The sequence below is a fragment of the Suillus paluster genome (assembly GCF_016628075.1).
Source record: "Suillus paluster strain FC165 chromosome Unknown EDB91scaffold_81, whole genome shotgun sequence".
NCBI lineage: Eukaryota > Fungi > Basidiomycota > Agaricomycetes > Boletales > Suillaceae > Suillus > Suillus paluster.
In genome coordinates this window covers 115,744-132,437 of record NW_024537641.1, presented here as the reverse complement: position 1 = coordinate 132,437, position 16,694 = coordinate 115,744, and the positions used below count along the sequence as shown (strand labels likewise).

Here is a 16,694-nt window from a genome sequence, read left to right as displayed (position 1 = left end):
ATCCAGTCACAATCGCGCTGTATTGCCATGGACCAATGCGCTTGCGAGGATGCAGTCATTTGGAGACAAGGCAATGGGCATAGTATCACACGTCCTAATGATCGAGTGATTGGATATTTTGGGCCGTCACGCCATGTGCTATATCGATCCTCACGAACACGAAATATTTCTTTAGAAGACGTATGGTGGAGTAACGACACTTCTGGTGAGTTCAAGGCTACGTGGGTGACCGGTGACCAGTGATGACGTTGTGATGACGAGAGCATACTTCTAGTGCTAGTAGCTGCTCAACTCCGAGTCTGAGTCAGACCGAGGTAGATTCTTGTCTGTAAGCCACGTCACCGCGTTCATATTTCCTATCGATTTCAATAACCGTGAGCTAAAGCTAGTGGTCATTCTGCCATTACGCCAGTTTTGCAGTAGTATTTTTCCTAGTCGGGACGTGACATCAATGGGATGGAATGAGACATTTGAATTATCCTTGCTAAATCAACGGCAAGTGGATTGGCATGCAGCACTTACACTAAATACGTCTGGAATGCAATTCCCGAATCAGTGAAGGGCCTTCTTCCAGCCAAGCGAGAAAGTGTCTGTTCTCTGTAGTGCTGCCGTGGTCCGGTTTGGTCAGGTTCACAGAGGGATGAGCGAAAACCAAGAACTGGACCTAGGTCCGGTTCTACCAGACTCAACGAACCCCGAACTGGACCTTTGCAAACGGTTCGGAATGGTCAGGTCCGGTTATTTTCAGGTTCGAACGTGAACCGAACCTAATTTTTTTAACAGCGAGCCAAAAAAAAACATCGATATTTTACAGTGCACAACAAAAACGTAGATAGTACTTGTACTCATAGCTACACATTGAATGAACAGGTCAATGAGATTACTTACTCCCCACCAGGCAACAATGTTGTCAACTTCCTCTAGCAGCGAAGACAGATACATTGTGAGTTCTTGACGAGGATTATGAGCACGTTGGTCCGCGGCTTGACGTGTTTTGATGGCCTCGCGCATCCATGCATCACCGTACCGATTTTCATGCAAGGGTCTTGTTGGCAGAGTGGGTTCTTTGGCAGGTGCCCGAGCTGGCGGTTTATAATACTCGTCAAACTGTAAACGTAAATTCAGGAAGGATAGTGAGCAGACAGAAATAATATTACTTACCACAGCCTCAAGATGAGCCCTACCATCCGCAACGTCTCGAGTGTCCCATCGATCTTCGACATAGGCAAGCTTGTAGTTGGGGTCGAGGACTGTAAATGTAATTTATATGAGGGTGCGCGTGAAAATAATATTAATGCTCACCGAGACAAATGAAATATACGTCAGAGTCACTCGTTTTCTTGTAGTACTTATCAACGTTCTTGAGTCCATGCTTGATTGCGTCTGCGATTGGTGCGTACTGCGCGTCGTTTGTCATCTCTTGCCACCGGTCAGCAAGGCATTCCAACGTAGGGATCGTTTGTGATGCAGTTGGGTGTTTCGCAGATGAGAAGGATTGTTGGGCAGTCGCTGGTTCCTTCAGGACTTGATGAATGAGTGTGAGGTGTTTCCAATCGTTCCGATCGAGCTTGAAATCATCATAAGACTTGTTGCGAAGATTCAGCACTTCTTTACTTTCGTCAGCGAGGTTTGTGAAGTGGTTCACAGCCTATTCAATTATAAATATATATCAGACTGATGAACACCGATAAAAAAAAAAAGGCTTACCCGACGTAAGAGTATCATGCGATCGATACATTTATATAGCGAAGCCCAACGAGTCCTAATCCACTGCAATAACTCAAGCTCGGGGACGTTCTCTTCTTTGCAGGCCTTCTTGAAGAAGGCACGAGCTTGAGGCGATTTTCAAATCTAATAATACCAATCAGCAAGAGCATAGAATAATAATGTAGTACGTACCTGCTCAATGAGTGCGAGGGCTTTACCGAGCGAATCACCAGTGTTGAACACGTCATCTTTCTCACAATCACCATTAACTTCCATGGCTGCGAGCTCCTTATTCAAAATGTCGAGATCATCATTGTTCCCTGTATCGAGCGCCTGACGGATCTTCTTCATAAGCGCAGCTTGAGGAGTAGGTGCAACCGCATCTACGAAGTGTCTTGCTGCAAGGTTTAGTATATGCTCCTGGCATCTGATGCGGTGTGTGGCTGGTATCCACTGGACACCCTCTGGATCAATTTGACGAGCGACTTCCTTCATTGCAGTATCGTTGTTGCTCGTGTTATTGGAGGTCATCCACCCGAGCTATATGAACCATTAGCTTCGCTGTAGGCAGTAGGATAGTAGGCCAGACTTTACCTTTTCTCGGAGGTTGTATGTGTCAATTGAGTCGATAAGCAAACGAGCAATGTTTTGCCCACTGTGATTGCCCTCGATGTGTTCGAAACTAAGCTGCTCGCAATGTAACTCCCATTGTTGGGGTTTGTCATCTGGATTCCAAATATAATGGCCAGTGACGGAGAAAAACGGGTCGCCGATGATTGAAGTCCAGGAGTCGAACATCATGGAGACTTTACTATCAACCTTTGCAAGATGTTCGCGTATAACATTGACTACAGCTTCCATACGTGCCTTGATGGTTTCAGTGAGCTTCGTGCGGTGAGGGATGTCACGTTCAGTAAGGCCAGTGCGAACATAGCGAAGTAAGTTTCGGAAAGCTGGTTTGTCAACCAGCTGCAGCGCCTCATCTTCAGTCACAATAAACTCCATTATATACTCCAGGAGCCCTGCCTTGGTGAACGTAGGCACTTTGGTGACGAGTATAGCATCGAGGGTAGATTGCCTTGACCTGTCAATTATTCAGTTTCACAATATACGAAATGTTAGTTAAAGCTCACAGGGCCCGATCCTCGTCAGCTGGAATAGTGCGAGGGTGCATTACAATTCCTGCAGCTTGGCAGCAAGCCTTGTAGAACTGAAAGTGGTTTTTTTTCCTGATAGAATATGTTAGTAAAAGTCAAGAGATCTCACTGAGAGAACATGAACGTACCGACTAATGTGAGTGTACAGCGTAGAGATACCTCCTCGAAAGATGTGCCTGCTCTTGGGTTCACCAGCATCCCTACCAAACACTGTTAGCAGAAAACAATGCATGCAGTGATAACTACGTACTTGCAAGGGTTGCAGACCCAGTGCGTTTCATGGCGAGTGAAGGTGGTGTGAATGTCAGCGGTACGTTCGCTCTTTGCCAAAGTAGCTTGGACAGCCTCGGGTTCAGCGCTGTCATCCGGTTCGGTGTCATCGTCAGGTTCGGATTCATCTTCGGCTTCGGGCTGGTCAGCGCCAGGCTCCAAAGGATCAGTATCGCTGTCGTCAAGGCTATCATCAGATAATAAAGACGATAGAACTTTCTTGCGGGCCGGTTGAATTTCGTTAGCGCTGGATAAAGCACGTTTTCGGCTCATTGAGGAATAAACATTCTCGGTATCCCGCAGGCGAGCAGATGGCTTGGACTTGCGAATGGATCGTCGAGAACCAGCTGTAACTGGCACTGGTTTGCAACCTGTGAGAGTAGGCGCAGAGGAAGGAGTAGAGAGCGGGACAGTATCATCAGGATCATGATAAAAGACGATATCCTTGGCGTCCTTAAGAGATCCATCAGCATTGAGGGCGCATGCGTCAGATTCAGACATGATGTTGAGTGGAAATATCACTCACCTGGTGGGGCTTGCTCCTTTTAACTGCAAACAAAGTAAACAACCGATCTCCAAAGTGATATGCATCGGAGGATCCTGAAAATATATCAATGTTAAAATAAATAAAAATGTGCTTGATTTGACAGTTGATTCGTACCTTGAGCCTTATTTGAGAGCCGGGGGTGCGGGATGCGAGCCTCCGGACAGAATTCAAAGTCGGTGCAAATCTTGAGGATCTCAGAAGTTAAAGTGACCATGAGGGCAGAAGTTGAAGTCGAAGTCGAAGTGACCATCAGCGTGTGCCTCGCCGATATCGCGAGGACACTTCGGTTCGGGGTTCGGAACGGTTCGGGAAGGTCTGAACCTATGCCCGAACCGTTCGGGTGATGGTGGACCGCGGACCTCATTCTGGTCCGGTCCGTCCAAAACGTGGAACCATGGACCGAACCAAGGACGAACCTGACCATTGGTCAGGTTCGAACCATGGTTCGGGACCGGACCACGGCAGCACTAGTTCTCTGCCAGCTGGCCCAGCAGCGCTGTCCATTCCAACACTACGAGCTGTCGAGGCGTGTCACCGAGGGAATATCATCAGAGAACTCGTGAGTCTACCCATGGTACTCTACGTGGATTACGGCGTTTTACATGACTTTATAAAGGAAAGAAGTTCTATATATGAGGATATATCGTCATATAAGACTTTATCTGCGGCTCGTCAGTTCACTGATGAGAATGAGCAATTTGAAGTATATATTTCAAGCAGCTGTGGTGATTGTTTGCCAGCTGAATTGCCCTCAAATTCTCCGACACTACGGGGGTCGTTGAGACGTGGCTATGAAGAATTTGAAGTATGTCTGCCAACTGGATTTAAAGCAGGTCCATACAGGTATCTGTCAGCGTCCACGGTCACCTTGCTTACCCTTATAACGGGGCTTAAAAAGCCAGTCATAACTGAATACACTTGCGACGAGTTCTTTTCTTGCGCTCCTCCGATTAGTCATGTTACAGCTGCCTGACCTGTACATCTTTGACAACACGCAGCTCACTCTCAGTGCTGCCGCTTGCCTTGGGCTAGTAGTAGGAGTATTGTCTTGGGTTTATCTTTCTCAGTCAAAGGATCGCCTTCCTCGCCCACCTTCCCCTCCCACTTGGAGGCTTCTGGGGCACTTCCTACCGCGTCGCAAGTAAATTGTCGCCTTTGATTGATTGTCTTCAATGCTGATTGTGTTTTATCGCTGACAAGTTCATTTCTCACAATAGCTGGATGGATTGACGAGCACGGTCCTCTAATCACCCTTCGGTCGGGATTTCAGAAAATAGTTATTATTGGCCGTTACAAAGTCAGCCCCTCCATGGATGTCATATCCGTGCTCAACTTTTTGTTGCAGGCCGTCGTGGATATTATGGAGAGCCAGGGCGGATCGCTAGCTGACCGTCCTCGCAAGGTTGCCGCTGGAGAAATTTTCAGCGGCGGACTGGGCATCGCCTCTGCACCCTTTGGGGACAGGTTCCGTCGGATGCGTAGGTGAGTAGATACTTCTCCTATCCTATCTTATTTTTAACGTGACGCAGAGCACTTCATACGCATCTCCAGCCTAAAGCAGCTGCGACTTATGAGGGCTTGCAGATGTCACACGTGAAGAACACTGTCCTCAACATTCTTGATGATCCATACAATGTCCAGAACCATGTGGTAACGTGAGTGCCTTCGCTTATGATAATACATTACTTACATGTATTTTAAAGTTATGCTGCGACAACAATCACGAAAGTTGCATATGGGAGTACCACGCCCTTCTCTGCGACTGATCCACAAGTCATCGAGATGCACGAAATCATGAAGTTGGTTAGTAAGATCCTGCGCCCTGATGCTTACTACTTGGTGGAGTCGATCCCGTGGCTCAAACACATTCCTTGGTATGGCCGAGAATTGAAGCAAGGGTTTGAGAAGAGCAAAAAACTCCATGTTGGTCAGCTGAACCGCGTAAGAGAGCAAATGGTATGCATTGCCTTGCCAACCTTTCCGTAATATTCAAGTCCTTCCACAGCAGAGAAATGAGGACATCGGCCCATCATTCATGAAATATATGCTAGAAAATAAGGACGTCCATCGCTTGACAGATCCCGAGACTGCATTTCTTGCTGGGGCCTTTTTTGGAGCTGGATCCGATACGGTGAGGTTTTCTTGTTGTATCCCAACATATGTGACTGAAATTAGGTATTAGATTGGTGTGGCAATATGCATAGTGCTCCTAGCAGCGGCATGTTTCCCTGAGGAACAAGCTAAAGTTCAGGCTGAGCTTCGATGCGGTCATAGGAAGGCACCGAGGTAACTCGATTCTCTATCGTAGTTCTGTAAATTCAATGATCTCCGCACTCAAGCGCCAACCTTCGCTGATCAACAGTCACTGGTTCACCTGCGCGCCTTCATCTATGAAGCTTTGAGATGGAGACCCATTACTCCCAATGGTAGGTATCGTCGTTTTAGTTTCCCTAGAATTTACTACATTCACATTGTAGGAATAGCTCACCGAACAACTAAAGACGTGATCTGGGCAAGTAATCTCTGAACGATTTATTGTGCAAATAATGATCTAGCCCATCAGGAAAACTATTGTATTCCAGCTGGGACCACAGTATACGGCAACAATTGGTGAGCATCCTTCAACTTGTCAAAATACGAAGGACCTGACAGTCACTGCCTTAGGGCCATCTGTCGAGATCCAGAAGTCTTTCCCGAGCCTGACGCGTTCAAGCTTGAACGCTGGATTGACGACCAAGGTCGCCTGAGAGATGATTTGAATAATTTCGTCTATGGGTTTGGTCGGCGGTAAGCACCAAGTGTCAGCTATCCGTCCTTTGAATGACATTCCTCCCAGTATATGCCCCGGTGAACATGTCGCGAACAGGTAAAAACTACTTTTCAAGCACACGGTTCTCTGAGCTCACTTCGATTGGCACAGAGCGGTGTTCATAAACGCCCTGCTTATTTTTTGGGCCTTCCGACTCACTGTGGATCCTACAAAGCCGTTGGATGACATGGAATTCATGACTGGGGAGAGATCAGATCGGCCGTGCCCCATTAAGATTGAAACTAGGATTTCGGAAACGGAGCTCAGGCGCATGATGCAGAATTATCCTGAGGCCGCGTATTGACTGTGGATGGATCGCCACTAGAGAGGGAGCGAAGAACCAGTCTGGAATGAAGAACCAATGTTCTGAAGCATCGCCCTAGGACTACCTAGTATGCGCTGTAATTCACCTTGTAACTTGTTCGATTGTGCATCGTGCACTGTAACTATATCTGTCGACATGATCAGGTCTTACTGCACGGTCTTGTCGCATTCCGTCAGCATTCTAATATATACACTCCCCACCGTTGGGGTGATGTACACGTAAATTTGGGTTGTAGCGCTGCGACCATCATAAGTAGAATGCAAATCGCAGTGGTGGATTGCATGTATGGCTCGGCCCTCATATTGCTTAGTAGACGAGGAGCCCAAGTGATGTAATCAAATTCCGACCAAAATGAGCCAAGTGGCTGACATCGGACCAAGATGGGACCCAGAGATTTCCCCAGTTTTGCCCGCAGTGTCCAATTCCTGGATGTTCTCAGCACGACGTAGTCTAAGATTAGCATCCATCACAGTTCAAATTTGTCACTTACGAGAACCGGCGACCCGCGGATACAAGGAGACAATAAACACTTCAGTCTCAAGGCAAAGTTGAGTCCAGCGGAAGTTTGAGTTGTCTTCCAGGTACGTATTATCCTCGTCTTGATATCACCGCTTATTTACAGCACATAGGTTGTGCAGCTAAAGTGTCTAGGCCTCATTAAGAATGCTGACGGAATGCGACAGAGCTATAATATACAATTCACGATCGAACAGGTTACAAGGTGAGTTACTGCGCGTACTAGAGGGATGCTTCGGAAAATTGGCAATTTGTTCTTTCTCTGGTGTCAGTTCATCCACATTCAATCACGCGGCCTCAGGATAATTCTGCATCATGCGCCTGAGCTCCGTTTCTGGAATCCTCATCTCAGTCTGAATAGTACATGGCCGGTTTGTTTTCTCCCCATTCATGAACCCCATGTCATCCAATGGCTTCGTAGGATCCAGAGTGATCCGGAAGGCCCAAAGAATAAGCAGGGTGTTTATGAACACAGATCTGCAGCAGTCGAAGTGAGCCCGGTGGACCCTGTGCGTAAAGAGTAGTTTTTACCTGTTCGCGACATATTGACCGGGGCACGCACTGGAACGAATGTCATTCAAAGAACGGATTGCTGACAGTCGGTGCTTACCGCCGACCAAACCCATAGACGAAATTATTCAAATCATCTCTCAGGCGACCTTGGTCGTCAATCCAGCGTTCAAGCTTGAACGCGTCAGGCTCGGGAAAGACTTCTGGATCTCGACAGATGGCCCTAAGGCAGTGACTGTCAGGTCCGGATCCTTCGTATCTTGAAATTTGTAGGACGATGCTCACCAATGGTTGCCGAATACTGTAGTCCCAGCTGGAATACAATAGTTTTCCTGGTGGGCCAGATCATTATTTGCACAATAAATTGTTCAGAGAATACTTGCCCAGATCACGTCTTTAGTTGTTCGGTGGGCCAATCCTGCAGTGTGGATGTAGTAAACTCTAGGCACAAAACCTCAACGACGATACGCACCATTGGGAGTAATAGGTCTCCACCTCAAGGCCTCAGATATGAAGGCACGCAGACGAGTAAGTGACTTTTGATCAGCGAAGGTTGGCGCTTGAGTGCGGAGATCATTGGATTTACAGAACTGCAATAGAGAATTGAGTTACCTCGGTGCCTTCCTATGACCACATCGAGCTCTGCCTGGACTTTAGCTTGTTCCTCGGGGAAACATGCCGCTGCCAAGAGCACTATGCACATTGCTGAAGCAGTCTGGAACCTAATTTCAGCCACATACCTTGTGACACAACGAGGAAAACCTCACCGTATCGGATCCAGCTCCAAAAAAGGCCCCAGCAAGAAATGCAGTCTCGGGATCTGTCAAGCCATGAACGTCCCTATTTTCTAGCATATATTTCATGAATGAAGGGCCGATTTCTACATTGCTCTGCTGCGGAACGACTCAGACATAATGTGAAGATTGACAAGGCAATGCATACCATTTGCTCTTTTACGCGGTTCAGCTGACCCATGTGGAGTCGCTTGCTCCTCTCAAACCCCTGTTTCAATTCTCGGCCATACCAAGGAAGGTGTTTGAGCCACGGGATAAACTCCACAAGGTAGTAAGCGTCAGGGCGCACTAATTTGACAACCAATTTCATGAGTTCGTGCATCTCAATGACTCGGGGATCGGTCGCAGAGAAGGGCGTGGTACTCCCATATGCAACTTTCGTAATTGTTGTCGCAGCATAACTTCAAAATACTTGTCAGTGATGTATTGTCACAGTCGAAAGCCCTCACGTTGTCGCATGGTTCTTGAAGTTTTCTGGATCATCAAGGATGTCAAGGACGGTTTTCTTTGCGTGTGACATCTGCAGGGGCTCATAAGCTGCCGCTGCTTTAGGTTGGAGATGCGTATGAAGTGCTCTGCATCACGCTGAAAAGTAAGATAGGATAGTAAAGGATTGCGGACTACTTACCTACGCATCCGACGGAACTTGTCCCCGAAGGGTGTAAGGGTGATGCCTAGCCCGCCGCCAAATATTTCTGCAGCAATCATGCGAGGACGATCAGCTAGCACTCCGCCTTGGCCCTCCATAATATCCACGGCAGCCTACAACATAATGTTGAGCCTGGATACGATAACTTGGCGTGGAGAGACCGACTTTGTAACGGCCGATAATGATCATTTTCCCAAATCCTGAGCGAACAGTGATCAGAGGCCCGTACTCGTTAATCCATCCTGTTATAGTGAGAAATGACCTGATCGACAATAAGACACAATCAGCATTAAAAAAAGAATGTGTCGAAAGCGAAAATGTACCTGTGGTGCGGCAGGAGGTGCCCCCGAAGCCTCCAGGTAGGAGGGGAAGGTGGGAGAGGAAGGCGACTCTTTGACTGAGGAAGGTACGCCTGAGCAAATACTATTAAACCAAGACAAGCGGCAGCACCGAGGACGAGCTGCGTGTTGCCAGAATTGAACAGATCAGGCAGCTGTAACATAACTCAGGTGGCAAAAGCGCAAGGAAGGAACTCGTCGTAATTTTATTCAAGTCATGACTGGCTTTTTAAGCATCGTTGTAAGGGTGAGCAATACAATGACACTGACAGACGCCTGGATGGAAACCCGCTTGAAATCCAGTTGGCAAGCATACTTCAAATTGTTTATTCTATACGATTAGTGCCACGTCTCGACGGCCCGTAGTGTCGGAGAATTATTGGAGGGCAATCTTGCTGGCAGAGAATAAGTAACCACAACTGCTTGAAATCCAGTTGCCAAGAATACTTCAAATCGCTCATTCCATTACATTAATCCAAGTCTCGACAGCCCATGGTGTTGCCGAAGAATTATTGGAAGACGGTTCTGCTGGCAATGACTCGGAATAACCACTCGGCCACTCGGCTGTAGGAAGGCCCTTCCCTGATTTCGCAAGCTAAACCCCAGCATTTACTCCTGCCATACAAGGACAAGCCGTGTCGCCACCGAGAGTGTTGTCAGAAATGCACTGGTTAGAACTTAGGCCAAAACATAGCTGACGGAAGGAGCGCAAAGAGGGATTGGAAGGGATCCATCGTATGTCACGGTGCATTCCAATCATGGATGGTTGTTCCATTCCGGTGTTGCACGTTAATCGTTTCCGAAGATAGTCACATGTACTTACTTACCTGCCACTGCCATAGCTAAGTACTGCCAATGTGATGGCGTGGGCGTGTCCGATCGAAGGTGAACTTCAAGGATAAACGCCAAGATGATTACTTACACTATCCAGTTCCACTGACTTATAAGTATGTTCTCCATCTCACTATGCCATCATCTCTCTACCCGTACCTAGCGTTTGGCACTTTTTAGCCATAATGGAGAGCATATTCCAGCATCGAAGTTGTTGCTCGAGTGGCCCATTAGTACTTGCCTTCCGAATTGCACGGGCTCTCGAACGCAAACCAGGATACTTACTGATGGACAATTCAGCTGATAAAATAGCAGAATGACTGCTTCGCCGCAGACCCTAGAGGTTGTAACTCGATGAGGACGGAATGACGGGCTTCAGCTGCAACCTGGAACTACAAATCTGCTTTGTGCAAATTATAGCGCAGCATATCAGTAAATGTAGATGAAAAAGTTCGCGTCACAAGAAATTGTCGGTTTAAGGAGGGCGCCGCGACAGGGAGAATAGTGCAAAAAGCCTATAGGAATTACAGTGCAGAGCGCATCAATGACGAGATGTACACCCAAGTGGCGAAAGTATGAGTCGTTTGAAGGACAATAAATTCCAGATCAATGATGATCCTCGGTGTATTCAGGCGACGTACAACAGATCAAAAGCCAAAAACGAGTCCACTGTCCAGGATGTCTTATCGTTGCATCAGGGCGCGAGGTTGTCGATTTTGGAGCTGCGGAAGTACCGAGGATGTAGATGACGTGGAGACTACAACCTGCGGCTCCAAAGATGTCTGTGCCTCAGCCGTTCCGCTAGGTTGCTGCGGGATATTGCTCTTGGGAGGCCGTGAGCTGCTTGCAGCAGCATTGTTCGAGTTCTTCTTCCGTTTTTTCTCTCGCTGAAGCATTCCTCTATATGATATGAGGTGGAGTTTAACGTCCGAAAACGGGGAAAACACACGCGTTTGCCTCGTGCATACGGGACCTCGGCTACTGTTAGGCGATGATCGCGCAACTCGATGCCTTCACCATTTTGTCTGTGTCATGTCCCAGAGAAAAACAATCGATTCCAGTCGAGAGGGCCGGTTCTGGATGGCGTATCGTGTGCATCAGAGTTGACGCGGCGGAGGAATGAGAAAAAGCGGTGAGGAGGTGTGCGTCCATGCAGTGCTGGAAATAGATCAGCAATGTGATGGTGTGCAGAAGAGGATGAGGGGAGGCGGAATCGTGCAGATAACTGAGGTTGAGGTCAGAAAAAGGTCAAAATGACACTAACTACGTACGTCAGTAGACTCGTGACCAGTCCGTCTACTATCGACGGTTTGCCTCATAGACGGACTGGTCACGAGTCTAGTATGTCAGGACGATCTCGTGAGTTGTCGAAAAAACCTCGGGGTACCTGTGCGGGACGTCGCGTAGCATTCTAGAATACATCTACTCAAACGCAATAAAATAGTTTTTATTCACGGGCCACGTACATCGAGTAACACCTTGTCACCAACCTAGAAGAGCACGGCACGGTTCAGTTGCTAGAGAGAAATGAAATACTAGAAATGAACTGACATTTGGTTTCCACGGAAAGTCGTCAAGGCCAGAGTCTCTAACAATTGATGAAATATCCCTTATGTATGTGTTGTTATCACTGCGGGCCGTGGCTTATAGTTGCCCATCTGCCGAAAACGATACGCAGGTTACAGGATGTGCGTGCTGGAGGGGCAAGCTGATCGACTGGCCGTTATCGAGGCTCCACAATCGCGCTGTATTATCAAGCGATGCGCTTGCGAGGATACGACTGGTCGGAGATACTGCAATGGCATATATAGTTGCAGTGTGCTCATTCAGCACTGTAATCTTCTCCCAAGTCTCAGTATTCCATGTCATGATTGAGTGATCGAGTGACCCGAACATTAGCGTCTTTTGGTCCGAGGTCCAAGCTAGACAAAATGCTGCACCCGTGTCCTTTGAGAATCGAGACCAGGTCGCCCGTCTCGGCATCCCATATCTTGACTGAGGACTGAGTGTCATGTCTGGCAGTCGCAATAAGGGCTGCGTCTGGCGAGTAGATGATTGTGTACACGTGCTCATGCCCGGTCTCGATTGGTCCGAGGATGGTCGTTTCGCTCTCCACATCCCATTGTCTTACGGTCCCATCGTAGGATCCGCTTACAACTCGCCGACCATCTCGACTCCAGCAGACAGACCACACTGTCTAGATCTTTGCGTGCCCGGTCCATTTGGCAACGACCTCACCTGTGTCGATATCCCACAACCTCACTGCGCCGTCCCCACTCCCGCTAACCACGTTCTTCCCGTCGGGTGACAAATCCATGGTGCAAACTGTATTTTCTCCGTCCCGCCAGTCGTTCCCTATCTGTTCCCCGCTCTTCAAGTTCCATACTCAGAGTGAGCCGTCGTTTGAACAAGTGATGATCCGCTGTCCACCTGGGAGGTGTATGATGCCCCAGACTGAAGCTGTGCGACCCCCAAATTGGTGGCGGGGCGCGATCGCTGATGTTCCCTGTATCCTCGCGATGGATGAAAACATTCCAAAGTTCAACTGTCAAGCACAGTACAATCTCAGCTTTAATCTATCAAAGTCCAAGTAATTACTTACAAGATGTTTCTTAGCAGAGAATATGATGTGCACTGCACGGACACAAGGAACAATGGACGTTTCAGTCAATTCAGAGTCGAGTCTGCTCAGTGCTGGAAGTTTGGGTTTTCTACATGGTTGCGCCATGCACATTGCAGAGCTTACAGCATGGGCTGTGCAACTGAAGCGCCCAGGTCTCATTTGGTTTCGTGGTCCGAATCAAAATGGTGGTCCGTGCGCGGGTTCTTGTACATATAAAAGGGCTCTCTCAACAACTTGAATCCTTACCACTCTGGCCTTTTGGCTTAGATCAAGTGTAGTATCTGTTCTTAATAGTTTAACCACTATTATGAGGGCACCGCCCTCATTCTTTGGTTATCAAATTTTTGTCGCCCTTGTTCCTTCGAGCTCTGCTTGCAACTTGAGGGACATGATGACCTTGCTACTGCACTACTGGCTTGTGTCGTCGGGGGATCTCTTTTGGATCTCATTTTCTCTTTTCTCGGTGACTACTCCATAGTCTCTTGACTATGTATGGTGCTGGGAAAACAGAACTTGTGGTCAACTTTGTATTGTAATTACAATGTGTCACTTAAATAACAATTCATATGATTCAAAGTACTGGTTGAAGAGCATAACAGGGAAGATGTCATAATCTGTGATGTAGCAGAATGAGTAGTACCAGTACAGGCTCTCCGGTGGATAACATGACCCGCAAGACAGTGAAGAGGGCCAGCGGTATGTAAAAACTGATAGAGCAGTGCAAACGAAAATGCCACAAATATGATATACATCACTGAAATGTTATGTGATAAATGTGTGCCAAATGCAGGTGAGAGCGAGTACTATGTGGTGTCGTGTCGTACAAGTAACAAAAAGGACTAAGAGCGAGTAGCACAGAGTACATGAGCATACCTTCAAGGCACACAGACTGGTAAAGGCATGTGACGAGTCCTCATGTGACGAGTCCTCATTTGAGGAACGGACAACTCGCAAATTATTGCAATTTACAAATATAATGAAACTCACCTAAAAAGAAAAAAGTTTCAAACGAGTGTGGCTGAGTAGTACTCTAAGTAGTACCCGACGCGCGTTACACAACAACATTCAACTGAGTATATGCGCGACTATGAGTCAACTCGGGTCCGACGATGATACTCGCGACGACGCTAGAGTCCATGGCAATGGTTTCAATGAAAATGGTATGTTTTTATCGCAGTACTGAACAGTGAACACCAGGGACCTTATGTTGTCATTATAGAACCTTTGGAGAGCGCATATAACAATGGCAAGGGTATCGCAGTCTCCGTGACATTTACCCCACTTCTACCACCTCCAGCAACTGGAGAAAAACGCCGCAAGAATGCTAAATCACCACCCATAAACCGTGCCTTCTTCATCCACGAAGATTCAACCCTCCGCGACCTTCTCGATACAACATTCGAACACTATGACGTCTCCGAGAAAATGATGTACGGTATTGGGAATCGATCAGGTCTTCTCTCGGCTACCAACTTCACGATCACGTACACAATCCTTCGCACGAACTATAAGAATATTGTTCTCGCAAACCTCAGTGATTTCGACACAATCATGGAGGAAGTCAAAGAACACCGGTCACCAGCCTTCAAATTGACTATCATCGAGACCAAGGTATGTATTTTGGGTGTTTGTATGTGATTTGCAGTAAGCTAAATACATGGTAGTATGATGATGGCGAAGAAGCTGAAGAAGATGAAGAAGCTGAAGCCGAACCTGCGGGTAAGAGGGTGAGATATATGTGTTTCGATTGTCTTCTTGTCACTCATGTTGCGAAGGCTGCAACAGGTCCAACTGACGAGGAGATAGAGCAAAACGAGGCAATTGCAAATCTGACTCGTCAGTATACCTGCGAAGACCGAGCATGTGGTTTCCGTATCTGCTGGCCAGCTCCACCAGACGCCAAACACGTCAACCTGACACCATTACATCTCAACACGTGGGCTGCTGCGATGGTCTGCGTGATGTTCTGAAGTATGTAATCTGCATGTGTCACTAACAGGGTTATTACACAATAGGTTGGTCCGAACAAGCAGCCAGGTGTCGACTTAGACAATCCGCCAAACACGAAGATTTTCGATGTTACATACGCAGACCCGACTGATATTGCTACTCTCTCACGTCGACGTCTCAATACAGTTACCCAAACCCAATCCTCCGCACCAAGTATTGTCATCAACAATGACTTCAAGGATATTGTGGGCCTCCTGCATGGCAAACGTGGACCCGATCACGCTGCCAACATCCCACAGCCTGCTGCTCTTCGTCCGAAGTTGAGTTTGATTGATTTTTGTGAACGCTTCAACCTATCGCTATGGCTACGTGAGAAGTTGGACAACATTGACGTGACAGGCCCACACTGTCTTCGGTTCCTTCAGAATGCTGACTTGCTTGGTGCTGGACTGTCTCTTGGTGAGCTTGCAGATATTCGCGATGCCGAGGAACGGTGGATGCTTGATGCTTAGTTTGTATGGCTCCGAGCTTTCAAAGTGTATTTTTCGGCTGCAGTATTCACAGACACCCATTCATAATATTATGCTACTGTATTGTAACAATGCTATGGTCAAGCAAGATAACCCGAGTGACGAAAGAAGCCCCAAGTCATCTCGGGTGTTATGACAGAACATGCAGTGTACAGCTCATAGTAAGGAGCCTTAGGCCCATAGAACCCTAACCCTTGGCGACGGAGATGTGACTTGATTGCGGAGAATGCTTGCTCAATAGGATTGAGATCCGGGGAATATGGTGGTAAGTATTCAATGCGGCACCCTGACAAAATAGTGAGACAACTCCGTATCACAAGCTTTATTATACTGACCATAAGCATGAACAAGCTCTTCGATTTCCTCCGCATGGTGAATACGAGCATTGTCCATAACCAACACACTCTGTGGCCCTGGAAATGGAGTCGTGATAGGAAGCTAATAATAACAGGTTACTGATACATCACAACGACACTGACAGTTTGAAAACGAACCACATCATTTTGCAAAAAATCGATGAAAGTCTTGCGATTGAATGATCCTTCAACAACTTTTGCAGCAATGATGCCCTCATTGAGAGCCAATCCTGCTACCATTGAAAACCGACGTTTCCGAACAAATGGTTGATGCTGCTCAGCACGTGCACCTCGTGGAGCACGTCCCCAGCGACGCGAGTATGTACGGTCATCTTTTGAAACTTCATCCAAACAGAGTAATGAAGCTGGCGAGTATTGCGAGACACGACGAACGAAGTCTGCACGACATAGAGAGTCACGTTCAGCTGCAATCTTCTCAATGTGCTTGAGATTGATGCCAGCACGCTCAAAAGATCGGTGAATGGTGGATAGTGATGTCTGTAGAAACCGGCCATCCTGAAGTCTCAGCTGGTATTCATCGAGGAATAGGGTGGGGTTATGGCGAGCAAGCCGAATGAGGAACTGGATATCATGCTGGGTGAAAGTACGAGGCCTGCCCCTGCCAATTGCCTGAATTTTGGCTACACTGCCAGTGGCTCGTTTACGACGTTGTGTGCGGTAGATGGTTGACTTTGAGATCTGTGTGATGGAGAGGATTTCTTTGGTTGCATATCCTTTGTTCGCCATTCGCAATGCAGCATCTTTGAGGTCGTCGCTGATCC

General features: G+C 47.5%; 4 protein-coding genes across 4 annotated transcripts; 2 read left to right on the top strand and 2 right to left on the bottom strand.

Moving 5' to 3' along the window:
• Window positions 1–888: 888 nt before the first annotated feature.
• On the bottom strand, window positions 889–1,417 carry EDB91DRAFT_1007006 (uncharacterized protein; the record flags this gene model as incomplete). Its single annotated transcript, XM_041312334.1, has 3 exons — window positions 889–1,107; window positions 1,162–1,250; window positions 1,303–1,417. Coding segments are annotated over 3 exons (423 nt in total), but the record flags the coding sequence as incomplete, so codon positions are not given.
• Window positions 1,418–4,290: 2,873 nt separating this feature from the next.
• EDB91DRAFT_1339126 (cytochrome P450) lies at window positions 4,291–6,989 on the top strand. The gene is made up of 13 exons (XM_041325654.1): window positions 4,291–4,822; window positions 4,882–4,978; window positions 5,027–5,163; window positions 5,211–5,336; window positions 5,385–5,637; window positions 5,687–5,812; window positions 5,864–5,926; window positions 5,990–6,107; window positions 6,159–6,193; window positions 6,245–6,291; window positions 6,346–6,468; window positions 6,518–6,547; window positions 6,602–6,989. The coding sequence occupies exons 1-13, from the start codon at window positions 4,638–4,640 to the stop codon at window positions 6,792–6,794; spliced, it is 1,533 nt and encodes a 510-aa protein (XP_041172451.1). The 5' UTR covers window positions 4,291–4,637; the 3' UTR covers window positions 6,795–6,989.
• A 629-nt stretch (window positions 6,990–7,618) lies between these two features.
• On the bottom strand, window positions 7,619–9,794 carry EDB91DRAFT_1228163 (cytochrome P450; the record flags this gene model as incomplete). The annotated part of the gene is made up of 13 exons (XM_041321015.1): window positions 9,608–9,794; window positions 9,450–9,546; window positions 9,264–9,397; window positions 9,085–9,210; window positions 8,784–9,036; window positions 8,609–8,734; window positions 8,454–8,556; window positions 8,314–8,400; window positions 8,225–8,259; window positions 8,127–8,173; window positions 7,942–8,064; window positions 7,863–7,892; window positions 7,619–7,808 (listed from the first exon to the last, which is right to left on the bottom strand). Exons 1-13 carry the CDS (start codon window positions 9,784–9,786, stop codon window positions 7,619–7,621), a joined length of 1,530 nt encoding a protein of 509 aa, XP_041172450.1. The 5' UTR covers window positions 9,787–9,794.
• A 3,536-nt stretch (window positions 9,795–13,330) lies between these two features.
• On the top strand, window positions 13,331–13,659 carry EDB91DRAFT_840988 (uncharacterized protein). The gene has a single exon (XM_041328583.1). The coding sequence runs from the start codon at window positions 13,384–13,386 to the stop codon at window positions 13,552–13,554; it is 171 nt and encodes a 56-aa protein (XP_041172449.1). The 5' UTR covers window positions 13,331–13,383; the 3' UTR covers window positions 13,555–13,659.
• The last annotated feature ends 3,035 nt before the right edge of the window (window positions 13,660–16,694 follow it).